The sequence below is a fragment of the Leucoraja erinacea genome, chromosome 13, assembly GCF_028641065.1.
Source record: "Leucoraja erinacea ecotype New England chromosome 13, Leri_hhj_1, whole genome shotgun sequence".
NCBI lineage: Eukaryota > Metazoa > Chordata > Chondrichthyes > Rajiformes > Rajidae > Leucoraja > Leucoraja erinaceus.
In genome coordinates this window covers 10916144-10938825 of record NC_073389.1, presented here as the reverse complement: position 1 = coordinate 10938825, position 22682 = coordinate 10916144, and the positions used below count along the sequence as shown (strand labels likewise).

Genomic DNA, 22682 nt, shown 5'->3' with positions numbered 1-22682 from the left:
TTCCTCCAATTTGCACATGGGCCTCACTCTGGCAGTGTAGGAGGCCCAGGACGGAAAGGTCATTATGGGAATGGGAAGGGGAGTTAAAGTGTTTAGCAACCGGGAGATCACTTAGGCCTGGGCAGACTGAACAAAGGTGTTCAGCGAATCGATTATCGCGCCTGCGCTTGGTCCCACCAAGTTGAATATTAAAGACATGTTCTGTCTTGTGTGTGGATACACTGTCCCCTCCTTATTGTCAACCTATGAATGCTGAGAACCAACGTCAGGAGTGACGAGAATCAAGAGTGTTTAATTGTCATTAGCACTTGGACTAGAACAGTGAAATTCTCACTTGCTGCAGCTTTATAGACACATTAAAGGCAACACAACAAATAAATATCCAATTACGTATCAGTTAATCTGGGTAAACAAGACCAAGATTGTGCAAGGCCTTTATCTGTGCTGAAGTTGTGCTAAGGATGTGTAGGGAATTCAAAAGAGTCTGGAGAGAATAAATACTCTTTGCTAGGTTTTGACAGTAAAGCCTTGACAATATTCACAGTCAGAAATCAGTGTTTTTGAGATAAACTTTAGGAATGATGTTGGATGAAACACATGTTATTAAAATAGAAACCTGTGACTTTATAGAAGTTTTAGGATACATAAAATGGCATGTGGAAAACCTAATAGCAATTGAAAAGTTGGATGAATAGGCAAAAAACAGACCATAGTTGTGTCTTGGGGATAACCCTACGATCAAATAACTAGGTAACTAGCCGAAACGTTGCCTATTTCCTTCGCTCCATAGATGCTGCCTCACCCGCTGAGTTTCTCCAGCATTTTTGTCTTCTTTCAACTTTCCAGCATCCTTTTTAAAAATCAAATAACTAGAGCTGAATTGTATGTTAACAAATGCAGTGAATGGTCAAATAAAGGTTTCTGTTTTATATTTATCAGGCAACAAAAGTGAAGACAGGCAGTTTATAATAAGCTTAACACCTTCTATTGATATTTTTCAGATGCGATTCACTAAAAAGGTATCGGTATGGCCTGTGGCTTTTGTCGGTGGGCTGCTGTACGAATCTCCCAAAGTGAACACTGCGGGGAACGTCGTGGGTTGGAAAACTGTCTTTGATCCAAATCGACCTTTCGCTATTGATATGGCGGGCTTTGCAATCAACGTTAAACTGATACTTGAGAAATCTTCAGCCAACTTCCAGCTGTATGGCGTGAAGGGTGGATACCAGGAGACCAGCTTACTGCGCGAACTTGTAACTTTAAGAGAGCTGGAACCTAAAGCTTCAAACTGCACTAAAGTAGAGTAACGTTCCAACCAAGTCTCATTTAGCATAGAATGTTTACTCTTTCTCAAACAAACCTCTAAGATGTATATCACTCCATCAACTCGAATCAAACCATGATTTTTATCATTAATTCTCGTTCCCAGTCTTCTCTAAGTGCCTCTGTTGATGGTACTTCTCTATTTAAGATACTATTATATAGATATGATATTAATCTCTGTGTCAGCCTTAATATTCATTGCTTCTTCCAGTGGGTCTAAAATTCTAGTTTGATATCTTTGTATATATTTCTTCATAAAATCACAGATCTGGAGATATTTAAAGTATTGGTTGTCATTCAGCTTAAATTTTAATTTTAATTGTTGGAATGATACCAGATTTTCCATTTCATACATGTCGCCTACTCTTTTAATTCCCAATAAATAAAATAAAAATAAAAATAACTCGAATCAAACCATGACATTGAAAGTCAATCAGTAGAGACAAGCCACTCATTCTAAAGTTTTTGAGCTAATGTCCAAAAATAGGCATTACTAAGAAACAGTGGTCAATTGTAAATTGACTATTGGATCCTTTTATACAAGGAACATTGCCAGTGTAATGCATCTTGTTTGTAATGGTCACAATCAATGTACCGTTCCTTTGGGGTGAAGTCCATTATTAATTTCCTAACCTTCACCAGGTGAAACTCTTAGTGTGTTGTACTTTAAACCTTCTCTCCAGCTATAAGCCGGTGCAGACTTATTCAAGATGCAATGCATAACAGCAGGTGAGAACAGTGAACTGCAACCAGCCCAACCCATGATCCCCAAAACAAACCTCTAAATCTACAAGAACACCAGGTAATGTTGGATTTATGTAGGCGATTGGAATTGTCGGAGCCTGCAAATCGTTGGCCTTTTAGTGTCATTTAAAAAAAATTAATTTCTTCGCAAGGCCCAAGTTAATGCCGGTATTTAATAATTGCCTTTGCCTTGAGAAGGAGATGATGAGCCCGCGTCTAGAACTGCGGCAGCTCTTCTGGTTAAGGCACCCACCATTGGAGAGAGAAAGAGAGAGAGACAGAGACAGAATTCAGACTTGTCAATGAAGAAGAACCAGAAATATATTCCTGATTCAGGTTGGTGTGGGATTTGGAGGGGAACCTCTGAAAGTTCACCTGTTCCATTTTTGTCTTTGATGGTTGTGATTGTGAGTTTGAGATTGAGATATTTCTTGTCAAAAACCACAGTATATTTTGCAAAACGGTGCATTTGGCAGACAATGTGTGCTGGTGGTGTAGGAAATAAATGTTTAGAATGGTGAATCTTGAAGGTTGCTTTAGATTGAAATGAGGAGAAACATCTTCGCTGAAAGGATTGTGAACCTGTGGAATCATCTTCTGCAGGAGGTTGAGGCCTGTTGGATGCACGTAAGAAGGGGGGTAGAGATTTCTGGACACAAAGGGCATCCTAAGCAGTGTGGGAGAAAACAAATATAGTATTGAAATAGATGACAATCTGTGATAGCACTGAATGGGAGAGCAGGCTCAAGGTGCCAATTGGACAACTCTTGCTCTTCTTTGTCTACACCTCTGTGTTTCCATTTACCCTTTTGCGGCTTAGACGTTATTTGCTACCAAGGCGAGGTTGTGCCACATGCAAACATGAGCTGCTTTATTTGCGAAGGAGTTGCAACTAGAATCCAACTTTGTGTAAAGATAGACAAAAAATGCTGGAGTAACTCAGCGGGACAGGCAGCATCTCTGGAGAAAAGATCTCCTAGGTCTTTCTTCAGAGAGTCTGAAGAAGGTCTCGACCAGAAATGTCACCGATTCCTTCTCTCCAGAGATGCTGCCTGTCCTGCTGAGATACTCCTGCATGTTGTATCTATCTTCTGTGTAAACCTGCATCTGCAGTTCTGAATATGCCTGTAAATGCGATAGCACACAGATAATACATACAGGTCCATCACCGATTATCCGGCAACTGATGGTTTAGCACCTCATTTAATCCAGACAAAAATACGAAACATTGCATATGGTGCATGCTCTTTCAGGATGCTTGCCACCGTCCTGAGTTAATTGGTTACTTCTTTGTTAATTGTTAATTCTTTATTTAAATTTCTAAGAGTCCATGGTCCTTTAGAGGCACGAGAGGGGGATAATTAGTGGGTCAGAGGTGTATTGTTGAATTATTATTACGTGACCTCTGTTGTCCGGACAAAATGGATAATCCAGCAAGGCTCTGGAACCAAGGGTGCCAGAAAATCAATGGTGGACCTGTAATTATCAAAAATATAGTACATTAATCATAATACTAGCTAACCATTATAATACAAAATGAAATGGAGTCTGTAGTTCAATTAAAGACACAGTCCATTGAAGATCATAACTGCTAAGGTTAGTGTTGTAGCGTGTTCAAGGTGGTTGCTGGAAAGACACCATTCATGATCTTGGTGGTCACGTTTTTCACGGCCTAATGGGGGCAAATAGGATTAGGTCAGCATGGATGAGATGGGCTGAAAGGCCCGTGCTGTTAGTTTCCATGGCTTTATGAATGAATGAAATAATCTTCTTCTTCTTGCATATGGCGTGCACAGCCTAAAGTTGTAGGACAACTTGTTCAATTTGATCTTATTTGATTGTGCACGCCGGGTTGATTGCATTCGTCGAAACAGGGCGGACCGCGTGAAGGTTGCAATCTCCCACCCCAATGAATGAATGAATGTATGAATGAATGAATGAATGAATTAATGAATGAATGAATGAATGAATGATTGAATAAGTTTATAAAGTCAAGTCAACTTTATTTGTCACATACACATACAAGATGTGCAATGAAATGAAAGTAGCCAAGAATTCACATACAAGGAATTTGCCTTGGTGCTCCGCTCGCAAGTGACAACATGACATACAGTGACAATTAGGAATGACACCTAAAACATTAAACATTAATAATAAAACATTATTATTATTTGAATATTATTATTGATCATAACAACATGATTTGGCAGACCAGCCGCAAATGCTGTTATTCATGGCCAATTCTTGGATTCACATTCCAGTATTGTACACAAAAGATTTTATGATGCAAATTTCTAATTGGGTTTGAGGTAGGAATAAAGTTATCAGCCAATAAACTGATGGTTTTTAATGCACATTGTAAGTTATGCAGAATTAGTTTTAAATATTACATTGTAATTTCCTAGCTATGAATCAAATATTGTAGCGTGAGAAATAAATTAGAATAAAACTCTTGCTAACTCAACAACTGAAGATTGTAAACTCATGATGCAACCAGAGAGCAGTGCTGAACTACTATCTACCTCTTTGGTGAACCTCGGACTATCATTGATCGGACTTTGCTGGCTTTACCTTGCACTAAACATTATTCCTTATCATGTATCTATACATTGTAAATGGCTCGATTGTAATCATGTAATTGTCTTTCTGCTGACTGGATAGCACACAACAAAAGCCTTTCATTATACCTCGGTACACTTGACAATAATAAATGAAACTAAACAGTGGTCTTTCTGACTCCTACAGGGAGTCAAACCATTGTCACAGGACCGGTAGCTTAACTTTGAGCAAAACACTTGTGGTCACACTCACTAAACTTCCTTTGCCCTCGAACCAAGTTGCTCCTCCAGCAACTGCAAGCCGTTGGCCAGTGCAGTGGTTTGAATCATTGAAATGCATCGTGCTTGGGTACAAAAGAAAATGAGTTGACATTGCTATTGTTATATATGATCATTTTGCAGATCCTAGTCTGGCACACTCGAACTGAGAAACCAGTTCTCATTAATGAAGGAAAGAATGGATTCACTGATCCAAGAGTGGAAGTGTGATCTTTACTGAGACTGAAGGCATTTCCTGTAAGTCACAATTTAATGCATATTAAATAATTAACATTTATCTACTTTAATTTTGGTCTGGACTTTGAAGCTTCATTGCTCAAGTGAACTGATAGCTGGAATCTAAATGTTTTCCCAACTCACGTATTTAAACTTATTAAAGTTGTTAAGCTTTAACAAAAACAATGTTAGAACAACCTCGAATTTCAGACATTAAATGTAAAATCAGCTAGTTTTAGATACAGCTGAACAGCTTTAACTGCTAAATAATGACACATTTTTATTGATTTTCTAAACTTTCTGAATGTATTTACTACATGGCAGATGATCACAACTAAACATTGGAACTCTAGATTTCAATTTATTGCACTTAAAGGGAGGCACTGAAAGTAATGCCTTTCTGTTTCTCAACTATTCCATGTCTTTAATAACATGTTCATCACTATTTGATCTTAGTCATTGCCGGGCATCTGAAGATCATTAATCATAGAGTCATAGAGTGATACAGTGTGGAAACAGGCCCTTCGGCCCAACTTGCCCACACAGCCAACATGTCCCAGCTTCTCTAGTCCCACCTGCCTGTGGTTTGGTCTATATCCTTCCAAACCTGTCCTATCCATGTACCTGTCTAACTGTTTCTTAATTGGTGATTCCTTTCCTGTGTAGCTCTTCTTGGGTCTAGCATCTTAGCAACATTTCCTTTCATTAGAGACAGCTATTGTGTAGGGGGCGAGGCAATTCTGGACCATGATTAAAGACAAAATCTTGCTTTCCAGTAAAAAATCTTGAGATATAAATATCGTTTAATCTTTAGGCGCATCAAGCAGCCCAGAGAAGCCAAGGAAATGTTGGGGCTTGGGATGGGTTGGAGGTGCAGCAGTTGAGGAGAGGCAACCAATCAAAGATTGTAAAGATTGACATTGAAGATAGACACAAAAAGCTGGGGTAACTCAGCATGTCAGGCAGCATCTCTGGAGAAAAGAAATAGGTGAATTTTCAGGTCGAGGCCCTTCTTCAGACTGAGAGTCAGGGGAGAGGGAACTGAGAGATATGAGATTATATGGAACAATTAATGAACGATATGCAAAAAGACAGATCAAAGCCAGCAATGATGATCAAGGAAGGGTGGAGCCCACAATGGTCCATTGTTGGCTGTGAAGGCTATAACAAGTAATACAAACAGTGAAACTCAGCAGGACAACAGTGAAACTAGAATGACAGCTAGGGTGGGGGAGGGACAGAGAGAGGAGATGCAAGAGTTATTTGAAGTGAGATAAATCAATATTAATACCACTGGGATGTGAGCTGCCCAAGCGAAATATGAGATGCTGTTCCACCACTTTGTGTTTGGCCTCACTCTGATAGTGGAGGAGGCCCAGGGTAGAAATGGATATGTGGGAATGGGAAGGGGAGTTAAAGTGTTTGGCAACTAGGAGAAGGCGTAGCCCAAGGCGGACCGAGCGAAGGTGTTCAGCAAATTCTACCTGTTTCCCAACAACACCCAAATGGATGGAACATCATGCAATGCAAACAATGCATTTTATACATATTTAAATCTCTGGAACCTGGAGTTAATTCCAGCGCTCAAACTCAGGATAAAGTTTTTAAGAGGGAACTGCAGATGCTGGAGAATCGAAGGTTACACAAAAAAGCTGGAGAAACTCAGCGGGTGCAGCAGCATCTATGGAGCGAAGGAAATAGGCAACGTTTCGGGCCGAAACCCTTCTTCAGACTGATCGGGGGCGGGGGTGGGCGGGGACAAGAAAGGAAAAAGGAGGAGGAGCCCGAAGGCTGGGGGATGGGAGGAGACAGCAGGGGGGCTGAGGAAGGGGAGGAGACAGCAAGGACTAACAAAATTGGGAGAATTCAATGTTCATGCCCAGGATGCAGACTCCCCAAACGGAATATGAGGTGCTGTTCCTCCAATTTCCGGTGCTGCTCGCTGTGGCCATGGCCATGGCATGAACATCGAATTCTCCCAATTTTGTTAGTCCTTGCTGTCTCCTCCCCTTCCTCAGTCCCCCTGCTGTCTCCTCTCATCCCCCAGCCTTCGGGCTCCTCCTCCTTTTCCTTTTTGTCCCCGCCCACACCCCGCCCCCCGATCAGTCTGAAGAAGGGTTTCGGCCCGAAACGTTGCCTATTTCCTTCGCTCCATAGATGCTGCTGCACCCGCTGAGTTTCTCCAGCTTTTTTGTGTAACCTCAGGATAAAGTTCCTGCTTCGCAATTTGTAAGGTGCTCAAACATGAAGGAAATTGGAAATGGTCTGAGTAATTTGAGAGAGGATGTCAAACAATGGAGGAACTCCCCTCTGTGTGTAAAGTTTTAAAAGTCATTTTTTAAATGTAGAATTTTTCAACGTTGATATTTATCTGTATCATGTAGATAAATGGCATCTATTGGACAGCAAAGCAGATTTCAAAATACCACTAAATATCTGTACATTGTTTTAAATTGGATAGGCATATGGATGAGAAGGGAATGGAGGGTTATGGTATGAGTGCAGGCAGGTGGGACTAAGGGGAAAAAACATTTGTTCGGCACGGACTTGTAGGGCCGAGATGGCCTGTTTCCATGCTGTAATTGTTATATGGTTATATGGTTAATAGTAAGATTAAACGAGAACTTACCAGTTTGAAGTTTGATCTGTATTTTATGAGGAGTTACGATGAGGGATTACGTGAAGAAGCCCGCCCCAGGACGCATTGCGGCATAACTTCAAAGCAGCGGTGTGGAATCACAGACAGACACGTATTTGAAGTAACATAGTAAAGAATAAAGAGACATCAATTATCAGTTTGATCCATGTAATGAGGGTGGGAGCGGAGGGCACGTAATCCCTCATCGTAACTCCTCATAAAATACAGATCAAACTTCAAACTGGTAAGTTCTCGTTTAATCTTACTATTTTACTTCGGAGTCACGTGAGTGACTTCGTGAAGATTTCAAAGCTCTGTGATTTCAAACCGTTGTAACAGCTTTATATCACTCGCTGCCGAAGCCTTTGAGGGAGGAAGCGTGTTATCATAATCAACCAATGATTCTGTTTATAGGAAAAAACCAATGGTATTTTTACAATAACACTGAAGAATTTTAAATGCTCCCCTTGGCTAATTTGAATATTTGCAGATTGGAATCTTCCTGCAAATAAAACAGGTTTTGTCAACAGTTTATAATTTATTTCTCTCTGAACGTTTTACCCCCACTATTCTGCTGTAGCCAGGATGTGGTTTACAGGCACGTCCATTCTTTTGCCGTTGACGTGGAAGCTTCTCCTGTGGGATGACAACTTTATACATGTTAGTTTTATCCCAGGAGCTTTAACCTGCTTGAGCCATTTCAAAAAAGCTTGTTACCCGACCACAAGGTGTTTTGTGACCAACCCACAAGGCTTTTCATCTCCCTCGCATAATTAGGTTGTGTCTATATAAGGTAATAGGGTCTTGGCACATACCGTGTTTTTCTGGCGGGTAGCCCGGTTTTATGACTGGATAAGGTGTTCCTGGTCTGGTTTGACCATTCCCTGAACAAATGATTGAGATCTGGTCTGAAGCTGTGAGCATGGTGTCCAGTTGAAGTAGGAGTAGTGACTGGACACTCTGTGCTGCTCCATGTGCCTTTAACATATGTTTTTAGTGCATAGAAGGTTCAGGTTTAGGGCTCTGGCTGGTGGGATCCCCTGAAGTGTGGTTTAACGACTGGCATCCCATTTATAGGTGTACCTAGTCTAGGGGTTTAGAGTTTTAATACCCTTCAAATTCCCTCCAGCCAGTGACCCCATGGCCTGTTGTCCTGTAGCTGTTTTGAAAAAAGAACAGGCAGGGTAATTCTAGCTGTGTTGATGGCACTGTAGCCGAATCCTTCATCATGATGAAGGTTCTCCAGGAATTCCAGTTCGTAGTACCTGTATCGGATGAGTAGGTTTTCCCCTTTATCCTTGCAGTACTTCTCTTGATGCTGGACAATTGTTGTAGTCCAGTGGATGTTCAAAAGGATGCTGACATGGTGTTGATTATTCAGTATAACAATCCCAGTCCCAGAGGCTTGCGCAGAATCTGCAGCTTAGGAGCTTATTTCTCATGGCACAGGTTGATTTGTGCCCGACTCCGATATTAATAATTCTGGGTACTGGAAAACACCATCCAAGTTTCAACAGCCATGTCATGGCGTGAAGTGAAACAAGGGCTGCGTAAGTCCGTCAGGTACTATCAAATACCTGAAGCTGAATCCTTTTTTACTGTGCGTTGTTCTCGATTGGTGAGGCAGAAGGGAAAAATACATAGAATTAATTTCACCAATGCAGCGTGAACGCATTTGTCTATCAATATTATAAATACATTCTTGAATGACAACATGACCTATAGGTCAGAAAAGTTAATATATATAGCTGACGATCTTTCTGCTGGAACTATCTGTCCCAGAGAAAAATTTTTAATGAGGATTCCACTGGCCCAGGGTCTGGTTTCCCCCCGCAACATACATAGGACATCCCCGAACACCTGGTGATATAGCGTTAATGCAAATAATCGATATCAGTTTCACATTCCATTTTAATTGTCATTGTCAGTGTACAGTACAGCGACAATGAAATGCATTAATATCTGTTGCATCATATAGCTTAATAGTTTTGTTAACTTTATATGAAAACATCTAATTGATGTAGTCCTTAATATTATGTGACCTGGTGTCTGTCACTGTATTTTTCTTACCACCCAGGTAAGTTGTTGATAGTCAAATACATCTATGGATATACCATTGCCAAATTGGTTTGACCAACTTCTCATATGATACCGACTTTATGCTGCCATATGGTTAATATAGGCCACCTCCATAGTGTAGTCTATTTATACCCATACATGCAAGTGCTTTAAACTCATAAATTCACCCGAACATTTTTTAGATAATTAATGCCCAGTATAAATGGTAACCCCACCACTGTCTTTCTGATATTACTTCAGTGGGTAACTTCATGAGATGCTCAATGACAACCTATATGTTGTTTTTGATACTAACATCTGAATGATGTAGACAGAAAATGGTACCATTTTTTCCCAATTACTCTGTTATTTGTCGAGTAGTTGGTAGATTGACCATTACTTTGTGCTTGTTTGTGCCAATTCAACTATGTTGTCTCTTGGCATCCTTCTAGTTACGTGGACTGAATTAATATGAAAGCCAAGATAGTCCAAGAAAGCGCTCTATATGCTGGTAGGAACCAGACCCACCTACCTCCATGGTTATTGGCGGTTTTGTGTTTTCTGTTTTCTGAGTGCTTTTGTTCTGAGGATGTGCTGGCGACGTGGGGGGGGGGCGCATTTTCCAGGGGGTCCGCGGCGGGCCCTGATCTAAAAGATCTTTGGGGATAGTGCGGCCCCAAGCTTTCACCAGTCCCATATTCTAGACATAGACTGGTAGATGCCGTGAGGTGCTGCTGTTAGGTTATTGAAAGTCGTGGTTTGCTCGTCCCTTGGCCTGCCCTCATGATGCCGAAGGTTTTTGATACCTCTTCGATCTCCTTCAGCTTTTTGTTCAGATCTCTCCCAAATAGCAGTGAGTCTGCCTCCGCTGCTGGGCTTTGCTCAAGCCTGCATCTTTGAGATTGAGGGCAGGTGTTGTATTTCCCTTCAGAGATTATTGCTGTATATTCTTGCTGGCTGCCATTGTTTTGGCTCCGGCGGTGCTCCAGCCCGTGGGGTTGCTACGAAGCGGTCCACGACACCCAACAGCTGTTCCTGATCCTGCACCTCATGCATACTTTCGATTTTGTCCGCCTGCCCCATTTGCAGACCAGCCCTGCCCTGGTCACCAATGCTAGCCTCCTGCTCCAACCCGTGGTATGAGGGTAGCAAAGGGCAGTGCCTGAACGACATTATGGAGGAGGTGCCTGTCCTGTCTCGCCGGGAGCGCTGCTGTTCCCGGTGGACCTTCTCCTCCAGGAGCTGCTAAGTGCAGCTCAGGCGGCTGTCTCTCTCTGCTTAGGTAGAGACATGTCCTGCTCTGACGAATCGGAGACGACCGGCCGTTTGGCTTGCTGGCCGCTTTCCCAGTCCGCCGTGTAGGCTATGGCGAGACTGGCTTGGCTCGGTCTCAGGGATAGCGAAAACGCTCTGCGAGCGACGCTGCCGCCGGTTGCTGCCCCGCTGGTAGAGTTGGAGCGGGGCAGTTTCTCTTTGCGAGTTTTTTGCGTTGTGTTCCTGAAATCTGTAATAAAACACAACTGCAAACTCACCTTTCCTATGCCCAAGAGCCGCTCCTGCAGCTCAGGCGGCTGTCTCTCCCCCTCCTGGGTGGAGAGACGTCCCAGTCCAATGTTGCTCCACCGCCGGGTTTTCCACACATCCAGCCCGCTGCTCAGGTGCTAGCGGGCTGGCTCGGTCCCGGTGTCGGGTTTGCGGACCGCCCGCTAAGCGGTCCTACCGCCTGTTGCTGCCCTGACTCTCTCTTGAGCGGGCAGGTGCAGCATATTTCCCCCCTCAGCCCGCAGCTGATGCTGACGGGCTTGGAGCAGTGTCGGGAGCGGGCCGCTGATTAGCAGTCCTCGCTCTCTCTCTCTCTCTGCACTCGGGCTGCAGCGCACTCCACGCCAGCACTGCACAGTGGGTTCCCCTAACGGCTCCGCAAATGTCGGAAGCCTCCTCCCGCCCGCCTGCCTCACCTGGACAGTGCGTGGAGAGCGAGCGAGGACTAAGGGGAACCCCCAACGCAGTGCTAGCGCCGTCTTCCTGCGCTGTCAAATGTCGCCCCTGTGGAGAGTTTTACCGGCACTGGCACAGGTCCCATCCATGGTCCGCCGGCGCTCTCTCTCCCTGGTAGCGTCTTTCCTCCCCTCCCTCGAACGGGAAACTCCTACCAGAGTCCAAGGGGGCCGCTTGCACGCCCTGCGGGAAAACAAGCAGACGCAAAGGGGCTGTAAAAGTAAAGGTAAGTACTTACCTAAACTTAGATTTTCTCTCGTTTCTTCGGGAGCCCTGACTCCCGGCTGCCGCTTTGCATGCCGAAACGTAATGCCGCAATGCGTCCTGGGGCGGGCTTCTTCACGAAGTCACTCACGTGACTCCGAAGTAAAATTAGTCATTGTTATAAATCACCTTTATTGCCATGAGAGTCTGTGTGAACTTGACATTCATTAATCATGCCACGTCTACGATACTGCTTCCTCTTGTCGCAACCCTTCCCTAGGAGTAGGTAGTCTTTAATATTGTGACGATTTGCAAAATTCCATAAGCAGGTGTTTTATGAAGTGAAACCCACTAGATTAATTTCAAACATAATTAGATTATCACAGCTAATTGGCTCCAATCACAATGAACCGCTTGCTGGAGAATACATGGATTGCCTGATGACAGATGTGGGCAGTGATGAAAGAAAAGTGATTCACTTAATCGCAGGGTATTTGCAAACAAAGATCCGGTGTGATTCTATGAAGTAATAGAGAGAAGCCATTAAAAAGGACCAATATGAAATACAGTACTTACAAGAAGCAACTGGAGTTTACTCGATCAACAACTTGATCTATTTTAAAATAGTTTTTTGGGGCCATTGTGCCTATTCCTAAGCAGCCTAATGACCCTGCTGGAGCCTGTACATTGGATGGTGTAGAGCCGTACTTGGTTGCGATGGCTTTTGCAACAGTAATACCAGTTGCCATAAAATGCATCCTCCACTGACTCTTCAGAAATACAAATAGTTCAGCATCTGGTTTTCCAGGTGGTGTTTCCCCTAACTCGAAACTAAACAGAGGCCCGATTGCCACACTCCACCCACTCGCTTGCATCCCACTTCCAGCATTCCCTGCCCACTCATCAGAGTCCCCTTCACTGCCTGAAGCACTATTTTCATTCACTCTGAAGAAGGGACCCAACCCGAAATATCACCTATCTATATTCTCCAGAGACGTTGCACAACTCACTGAGGTAACATTTTGTCTATTTATTTTGTGCATCAGCATCTGTAGTTCCAAGTATTTGCAGATTGGAGATGAGTATGGTTGGAATGAAGGTGGAGTTATAGTCAATAAATGGGGATCCAACAAAGTTGTCTTTGTTATCATGTTGCTCAAGGGATGGGTGTAGGGCCAGGACATTAGCATCTGCCATATACCTGTTGTAAAGTAATTAATGCCATCACGCAGGTTGGAATTGTTGTGTGTCATGACCAGCCTCTATAAGCACTTCATTAAAGTGAATGTTAGAGCAAGTACATTAAGGCATGCTAAAGTTGTTTTTCTTGGGCACTATGATGATAGTGGTCTTTTGACAGCAGATGGGAACCTCAGAATGGAGGTAGGGTGAGGTTAAAGTGTCCGTGAATATTCCTGCCAGCTGGCCCACTCAGGTTGAGAGGACATGGTTGGGGATTCTATTCTTGGGCTCCAGCTTGATCCAGAATTTGTAGATCCAGAAGCCACAAAGTCCTCCAACACTCTATAGAGACATATTCACTTGGGTGGGCCATCAAGTCCCACAACCTCAAGCAGTCACGTAAGATCTCATCTGTTTTCTCAGACCAGCACTATACGACTTTATGTATTGGATTCTCAGGCTTCAGTGTCTGCTTGTAAACAGGGACTAGAAGCACAGCAAGGTGGCCAGGATTTCCAAAATGCAGGCCGCGTGCTGAAGCAGTTGGCGTCTTGTATAGTATGCGTATAGTGTAGTGATGCAGCGTGGAAACGGGCCCACTGAGTCTGCACCAAACAACAATCACCTACGTGTACACCAGCTCTGTCTGACAGACTAGGGACAATTTAGAAGTCAATGAACCTACAAACCTGTACGTCTTTAGAATGTGGGAGGATGCTAGAGCTCCTGGAGAAATCCTTCGCAGTCACAGGGAGAACATACTAACTCCGTAAAGGCAGCACCCGTGGTCAGGATCAAACCCTGGTCTCTGGCACCGTAAGGCAACAACTCTACTGCTACGCAACTGTATAGCAGGTCAAGGGTGTTTGGATCTCTGGTGGGTCACCAGATGTGTTAATAGTATTTTTGGTCGTACACTTGAGATTGGCTTGTAGAAGATCATAACTGATGAACAAGCTCTGGGGTATTTCATTACATGGCTATTGTAGTACAGTGGTGTATAGTTCATGCAGTAGTGGTGTAAGCTCCACACCCACAGAGGGTGGGGTGTAAACTGGTGCCAGGGTATTTAAAGTGAATTTCCATGGCAGTTAATGAGGACAGCACTTCACTGTTTATTAACAACGTGGAAAAACCCGATGACAGTTAATGGATGTCATCATATGCAGAACAAATAGTAAAAGATATGCATCAAAAAGAACAGGATGTTTGCGGAGCTTCATTTAATTGTGTCGTGAGAACCAGCTGGTGCGGTTAAAAAATTAGATGCATTAATCTGGGCCCTGAGGGAATACTAACGCTTTTGGCAACAGCTTAAAGGACCTGTCCCACCAGCATGAGACTGCATGCGGCAAGCGCGACCTAAAGTGGTCGCTTGAGCCGTATGGCCTTGCGAGTCCAGTCCCACTACGATCACTGGAGCCGTATGGAGTTGTGTGGAGATGGTCCCGACATTGCGCGGGGCTCCGAAAAACTGACACTGTCCAAAAATTCCGCGCGGCAACGGCCTGTCAGCCCGCAGCTGCATTGAGGCCATAGGCAGTGCCTTGATGGACGTAAGCAGCGCCTTGACGGTGTACGCCCAGCGTATGGCGTTGAGCGATGACGTAACCGCCTGACGCCGTGCGACGTCCAAATTCAGTCGGCCCGCCTCCTGCCCAGCTGATTGGTGAGTATGATGTCGGGACCAGCCCCGCACAACTCCAGACGGCTCCACGGTTGGAGGTGTGACCGGCCCCGTGAGGCCGTACGCATCAAGCCACCACATTTGGTCGCACTAGAAGCATGCAATTGCATGCTGGTGGGACAGGCCATTAAGGATATCTTACGCTATTAATTAAACAGTAGCACTCTCACTCCATAAGCATCATGATTTGTAGCCCAATAATGGAGAGGTCTAGTTCAATAATCCAGAAAAACAAACTCGTCTCCAACTGACTCTTGACTCTCTTGAACTGTCAGTAAATAGCAAGAAAAGTGGCAATTTTGCTGCATTGAATTCCCAAATGGCTCAGTCGTTTTCTTCAGGGAAGTAAGCTACTCAGATACACACAGCACAGAAACAGGAACTGCAGCCCAGTGGCCATGTCCAAAGACATTGACCAACAAACCAGCATTAACCCCATTCCCCAACGTTCTCCTCAAAGCCTTGGTGCACATCTAAATACCTAAATATTGTGAGAGCTCATCACTTAGGCAGTGATTTCCAGATTTCAACCACCCACTGGGTGAAATGATTCTGCCTCAAATCCCCTCTAAACCTCCTACCCCCTCACCTTACACCCATGACCATCTATAAACACATCTGGGAAGGGGAAAACTTCCTCACTGTCCATGCCCCTCATTTTTATGCACCTCTGCCAGGTCCCCCATCAGCCTTCTCCACTCCAAGGAAAACAAACACTTTCCTCATAACAAAAATGTTCCATCCCGAGCAATATCCTGGTAAATACCCTTTGCATAAGTAGATAGGGTGGTCAAGAAGGCTTTTGGCACATGGGCATTCATCAGTCAGAGTGTTGAGTGCAGTTGGAAGTTGGAAGGTTATGTTGCAATTGTACAAGACGTTAGCGAGTCCACATTTGGAGTATTGTATTCAGTTTTGATCACCGTTTTATAGAAAAGATGTTGTTAAGTTAAAAAGAGTGCAGAGAAGATTTACGAGGATGTTGCCAGGACTTGAGGGCTCAAGGCTAGGACTTTATTCCATGGAGCGCAAGAGAATGAGGGGTTATCTTAGAGGTGTGTAAGATCATGGGAGGAATAGATTGGATAAATACAGTCTTTGAGCCAGAGTAGGGGAATGAAGAACCAGAGGATACAGGCTTAAGGTGAGGGTGGAACAATTTAATAGAAACATGAGGGGCAATTTTATATTTTTTTACACAAAGGGTTGTGGGTATATGGAACGAGCTGCCAGAGAGATAGTTGAAGCAGGTACTATTACAATGTTTTAAATACATTTTGTATAGGTACATGGATCGGTGTAGATGGACACGTTGGGCCAAATGGCCCGTTTCCATGCTGTGTAACGTTATGACAACCCTCCTTGCTATCAACAATATCCTCATTTTTTTGTGTCATCTGTGAACTTATTAATCACACTGTCTGCATTTACGTCACATTGCCAATTATAAATAACAATCAGCAAGGGTTCCAGCTGAGACTCTATTCCATGGGGCTATCCCTCCAAACCTGGATTCCATTCCAGGTTTAGAGGGATATGAGGGGAGATCTTATAGAGGGGAGATCGTATAGTATACAAACTCATGAGAGGAATAGATCGGTGGAGCCCAGAATAAGGGAATTGAGGACCAGAGGACATAGGTTCAAGGTTCAAGCTAGATGCAGGAAAACATTTCCCAATGTTGGGCAAGTCCAGAACCAGGGGCCACAGTCTTAGAATAAAGGGGAGGTCATTTAAGACTGAGGTGAGAAAAAACTTTTTCACCCAGAGAGTTGTGAATTTATGGAATTCCCTGCCACAGAGGGCAGTGGAGGCCAAATCACTGGATGGATTTAAGAGAGAGTTAGATAGAGCTCTAGGGGCTAGTGGAGTCAAGGGATATAGGGAGAAGGCAGGCACGGGTTATTGATAGGGGACGATCAGCCATGATCACAATGAATGGCGGTGCTGGCTCAAGGGGCCGAATGGCCTCCTCCTGCACCTATTTTCTATGTTTCTATGTGAAGGAGAAAAGATTTAATAGGAATCCGAGGGGTAACTTTTTCACACAAAGGGTGATGGGTGTGTGGAACAAGCTGTCAGAGGACATAGTTGAGGCTGGGACTATGCCATCGTTTAAGAAACAGTTCGACATGTTTGGAGGGATATGGACCAGGCGCAGGCAAGTGGGCATCTGGGACATTGTTGGCTAGTGTGGGCAAGTTGGGCCGATGGGACTGTTTCCACGTTGTATCATTAAAATATCCTGTGAATTAACTCCAGTCCTTCACCTATGTTGTTGCCTCATGATTATCCCGTACAAGGTTCAATTAATCATTACAGCAAGTCAAGAAGATTGCCAAACATTGTTGTGTAACAAGGGATGGGCTCTACATCTGCTTCCAAGAATCGAGAATTAAAGAGTAGTGTTTCAAATGGGAATTACAAGGTTTTATGGAAGAGCTGTCTGTGGTTAGATTCAGTTCCAGGGTTGCCTGGTGCTATTCAGTTCCTCATTCAATACCCACAAACCCTCATTGTAAACGTAGCCTTTTACCTACCCCAGGTGGCCCCTTAAATGCAGGTGTATTTCCATCTGAACTCAACGTTTGCTCATGTGCAAGAATCAGGAATGGAGATTTAGAAGAGTCAATTGCATAGTTTATCATTGATCTTATTTATGACACATAAATGTTTCCAGCTCAAGTATAAAAGAGGCAAGTCAAATTACAGCAGGGTAAACTGTCCTTCCATGAATCTTTCTGGAAAACATTGCATAATAGCAAACGCAAGACTGTACCCACCCATTTGTTCTAATTCAGTTGCCTAATAAACTATTGTACGTTTGTTTGTAGCTACAAGCTTTAATAAATCCATCAAGATGGCGGTGGGGGGGAAGCTCATGTTGTTCGATCACATATTAATCTATGTACTTAAAATTATGTATTGTGTTCAAGTTTAAATTATTTACATTTGTAAATAAAATCCGATTTCTCATTTTAAATTATTCCATAGAATATACTTAATAGGTGAAATCTTCACAATCTCGTACATAAACAACAAAACAATCTACCAGCCCAGACTTTAGTTTATGCGATGATGTGGCAAAAATACACCTAAGTATGAATAATGTTAAGCAGAGCAACTGAGTTCCAAGATAAAACTGTGAAATGTTGATCATAGCTGATCTGAATGAACTAAGCAGAATAGCCAAAATATGGTTCAATGATGTGATATTCAAAATCAAAGCTTTCTTGAATCATATATTAGTAGACTGCTCTTGACTACTTGGTAACGTGCGGAAGCAATAATTTAAACATTGTGCCAGGACGCACTGTTCTTGCCAGCTCAGAGTGGATGTTTGTGAAAGTTTCACCATTTGGCCAGATATCGCCAACCTACCTGCCACTCCACACCCTCTCCTTCTTCCATTCTACATCCGCTACTTGTTCCATCCTGTAAATATTAATCCATCTTATTTCTTATTATTTCAGGTATCTCGTGAAGGTCTTCTGCAGATTGGCCTATCCCATGACAATGTTTCAGGTCATACAAGTCTTCTGTATGTGTAAGAAGGGACTGCAGACGCTGGTTTAAACCGAAGATAGACACAAAAAGCTGGAGTAGCTCAGCGGGACAGGCAGCATCTCTGGAGAGAAGGGATGGGTGACGTTTCGGGAGATGCTGCCTATCACGCTGAGTTACTCCACCTCCAAGTCTTCTGTATATTTGATTGAAAATGTCCTACTAAATCATTACTGTACAGTGTGTTTTAAATTATTACTTGCTTCTAGCTGATTATTTTCACCACTCTCCCAGATAATCCACTTCTACAGAACTGGACTTGGAGAGTCACCAACAAGAGGATATAGCTACGAGATAAGAGGCTATCCGTTTAAAACGGAGGCGTAGAAGAATTTCTTCTCAGGGGGTAGCGAATCTCTGGAATTTTTTCCCCATGAGCGTGAAAATGGCCATATCTTTAAATATAATTAAAGTGGAGATAGATGCATATTTTGAAATTAAGGGCTATGTGGAACTGGGGCAGTAGTTGAGGCCAGTAGATCAGTCATGATCATATTGAATGGCAGAGCAGGCCTAAAGGTTTTGGTAGCTTACTCCTGCTCTTATTTTCTTGTGGCCACAACTTTGACAAGAATGGATTTTTCTTCCAAAGATCTTTCTATTGATGGAATGAGCATATAACGTTATTCTACAAAGGAGGGCAGGGATTGCAATTAGGTACCTGTTTATACTTGATTAAACATAAATCGTAATCTATTAATAGGTGAACAATCAACATTCAGACTCGGCTGTATTTTTTTAAACCCAGTTTCCTCTTTCAACATAGAGTACATTATCTTGCTGCACAGTTGTGCCACAAGAGAGCTACAGGCAAAGCCAGCATTTTATTGAACATCCCCAATTGCCCTTCAGAAAGTGATGGTCAGCCATGTTGTTGAAACACAATGTAGTGGCTGCAGCACAACTGAGTACCTCACTATGCCTTTACAGAGGACATCAAAATGGGGGAAGTGTGGGGTCACACGTGGGCCACAACAGGTAAGGACAGTAGTGAACCAAATGAATTTTTACACAAAGTAGTTGAGCAAATCAAATTTTCATATTATTAATTAAATATAAATTCGACAGCAGCTTTGGCGAGTTTGAATTCATAAATCAGTTTACATTTTGATGTCCTTTGTAAACAGGCCTGATCGCTAGTCTGGCAATTTAACTACAGTGCTACTATTACATCAATTGCATTAGCACGAGGTCACTGCTGTTCCTTTTGGTCAAGATTTGGCACATTGCGAGAACTTGAACAAAATAGAGGTCTTGTTTTAATTTTAGTTTGCAGACTTTGATGAAATTTTTCATTAACAGTAAGCAACTTGCAATAATTATACAATGAAGGGCACTGAAATGTCAAAGGAAGGCTTATTAAAAAGTCGGATACTTTTGATTTCCCTTTTAACAGTTGAATGACTGCAGCCTCATCCCTTGAAATTGCTTGGCAACATAGCGCCGCACTTAACAACACTAAAACAATTGAACAGGAGATTGCGATCTCGGCAGGTTGTGTGGTATTTTCACAGAACATTAACTTGGTGATATTGGCATGTTTGTTTGTTTCTGCACAGCATAAATCTAGGTCTAAGAGTTGTTGCCAAGACCAACATGATTGATCATTAATACACACCCATGAAATTTCAGATGATTTCAAACTGTGCTCTAAAAAGCAGGGCAAGCATGCCTAGGTGAGGTGCACAAACCAAATAATCAATGATTTGGATAGAAAAATATCCATTTTATTGAAGGCCAAAAAAGCTACATTGAAGGATGAACATTTAAATTGCTGCAGAATTGATTTAAACAAGATATTTTATGCGTACAATAGATCAATGTATGCAGTGAGAGAGCTGGATGATGGAAGCAAAACATTGTGGATATTCTAAATAGAGCCAGACTCTCTAGTGAGAGTCAAACATTCCTAATTCCTTGCCAGCAGGAATCATTTGATAGCAATACTACAATGAGAACTTGTGGTTGCAATGGGAAGTTGTTATTCCACTTCCCTTGGCTGAAATTAAGCCTTTCGTTCTTTCGCCTGCTAACTAAACAAAATCACATACGCCATTCAAAGATCCTCCTGATCAGAAAATAGTAATCTTCCTTTGCACAATTTCAGTATGTAGTTATCAGCGCTGGAATAACAAAACAAGTACGTACCTGGAAATAAGAACAGGCAGTGGAGATTCTTACCGCAATTTTAATCATGTTAGTAACTTCATGAATAAAACAAAAACACTCTTCATTGAATCATTAGGGTGCTGATCCTATATGAGCAACCATTAACCCAGAAACATTGCACAATGTAACCCAGAGTCTACGATGCAAGACATTTTGTCCTTTTTTTTCACTTCCTTCTACTTAAAATATGTTGGCAAAAAAAACATAATTACAAGCTGATTTGACGGCATTTAATAACAAAAAGAAAAAGAAACAGACATAACGATTTAATTGGAATCAAATGCAACAGGGAAAGAAACATTGAATGAAAGTAGGAAAAATCAATTTTAAAATTCACAACACTTTACTACCTGTAGAAATGTTTCCAAAGGGTTTTTTCTTTCGGAGCCAGGGAGATTGATAAGCACTTCAGAGGCAAACATCTTTCATCATAACAAGTGCTTCCACTGCAAGTACGAGCCATCTACCTCTGGTAGACTAGCAGTAAGTAAGCATGCTTAGAAATGTGACAAAAATCATGCTACAAGCCTCAGATCTTTTTGCAACAGTGGTTAAATCACGGGATTTTAAAAGTATTTTGAATTCAGCAACATAAATAACACAGAAATAAAAGTTTTGCAGAACCACTGCCAGGATGGTACATCTTCTGGTAGGATTGAAGGAAACAGGGTTTGCCCCAGTGATCCACAAACGTATCTTGAAGGTTTAGCAGAGGCATCAGAACTTCATTGTCTGGTGTAGATACCTATGACAACCATGCAACTTAGCTTAGTTTAGAGATAGTTGAGAGATCCCTGTGAAAACAGGCCCTTCACAGGGAGAAAGTACAAACTCCGCACAAACAGCAACTGTCAGGAGCTGTTTGTGCGGACAGGACCGAACCCGCATCTTTCATGCTGTGAGGCAGCAGCTCTACCACTGTGCCACCGTGTCACACACATTTCAGCTTGGGGATGAAACAGCCTGTAATTGAGGCCTGATGCCTACCTGAACCTATGAGCTGTCAACAGAGTGGGGACCATGGGAGAAATCAGTCTTCACTCACTCTCGTAGCACCACCCTTAAAATCAAACTCTTGTTTAGGTGATAGGATATATCTGACTGAGGATTGGCTTGAATCTCAGTATTTCTGTCTACAAGTTCTTAGTTTACCTTCTGTCCCTGACCTACAAAAGGCAACTGACAGAATATGATCCTTTTCAGTTGTCCCCTCCTTTTCCAATGCATTCTTTTAACTTAGAACTTCATGGTTACGCTAATGCACACTTAAAAAAGTGTGCGAAAAAATACACTGATAATTCACAGTCCAAAACTCAAGTCGTCCTTGAAGTCTGAACAGTGCCAATAAAGATGTTTGTTTAATCTGCAGACAATGGAGATCTAAATAACAGAAAGTACTGGAAGTAGACACTAGACAATAGGTGCAGGAGTAGGCCATTCGGCCCTTCGAGCCAGCACCACCATTCAATGTGATCATGTCTGATCATCCCCAATCAGTACCCCGTTCCTGCTTTCTCCCCATATCCCCTGACTCCGCTATTTTTAAGAGCCCTATCTAGCTCTCTCTTGAAAGCATCCAGAGAACCTGCCTCCACTGCCCTCTGAGGCAGAGTATTCCACAGACTCACCACTCTCTGTGAGAAAAAGTGTTTCCTCGTCTCCGTTCTAAATGGCCTACTCCTTATTCTTAAACTGTGGCCCCTGGTTCTGGACTCCCCCAAACATCGGGAACACTGTTCCTGCCTCTAGTGTGTCCAAGCCCTTAACAATCTTATATGTTTCAATGAGATGCCCTCTCATCCTTGTAAACTCCAGAGTGTACAAGCCCAGCTGCTCCATTCTCTCAGCATATGACAGTCCAGCCATCCCTGGAATTAACCTTGTAAACCTACGCTGCATTCCCTCAATAGCAAGAATGTCCTTCCTCAAATTAGGGGACCAAAACTGTACACAATACTCCAGGTGTGGTCTCACTAGGGTTCTCTACAACTGCAGAAGGACCTATTTGCTCCTATATTCGATTCCTCTTGTTATAAAGGCCAACATGCCATTCGCTTTCTTC

General features: G+C 42.9%; 1 protein-coding gene across 2 annotated transcripts in view; it reads left to right on the top strand.

Moving 5' to 3' along the window:
• The window catches only part of LOC129702619 (galactosylgalactosylxylosylprotein 3-beta-glucuronosyltransferase 1-like), a 107522-nt gene extending 87443 nt beyond the window's left edge, over positions 1 to 20079 (top strand). For both annotated transcript variants that reach the window (XM_055644447.1, XM_055644446.1), the window contains 3 exons: positions 1002 to 1298; positions 5028 to 5141; positions 18361 to 20079. In XM_055644447.1, coding sequence (XP_055500422.1) covers positions 1002 to 1298; positions 5028 to 5114 — 384 coding nt within the window. In that variant the 3' untranslated portion in view covers positions 5115 to 5141; positions 18361 to 20079. The remainder of the gene's footprint in view (positions 1 to 1001; positions 1299 to 5027; positions 5142 to 18360) is intronic.
• The last annotated feature ends 2603 nt before the right edge of the window (positions 20080 to 22682 follow it).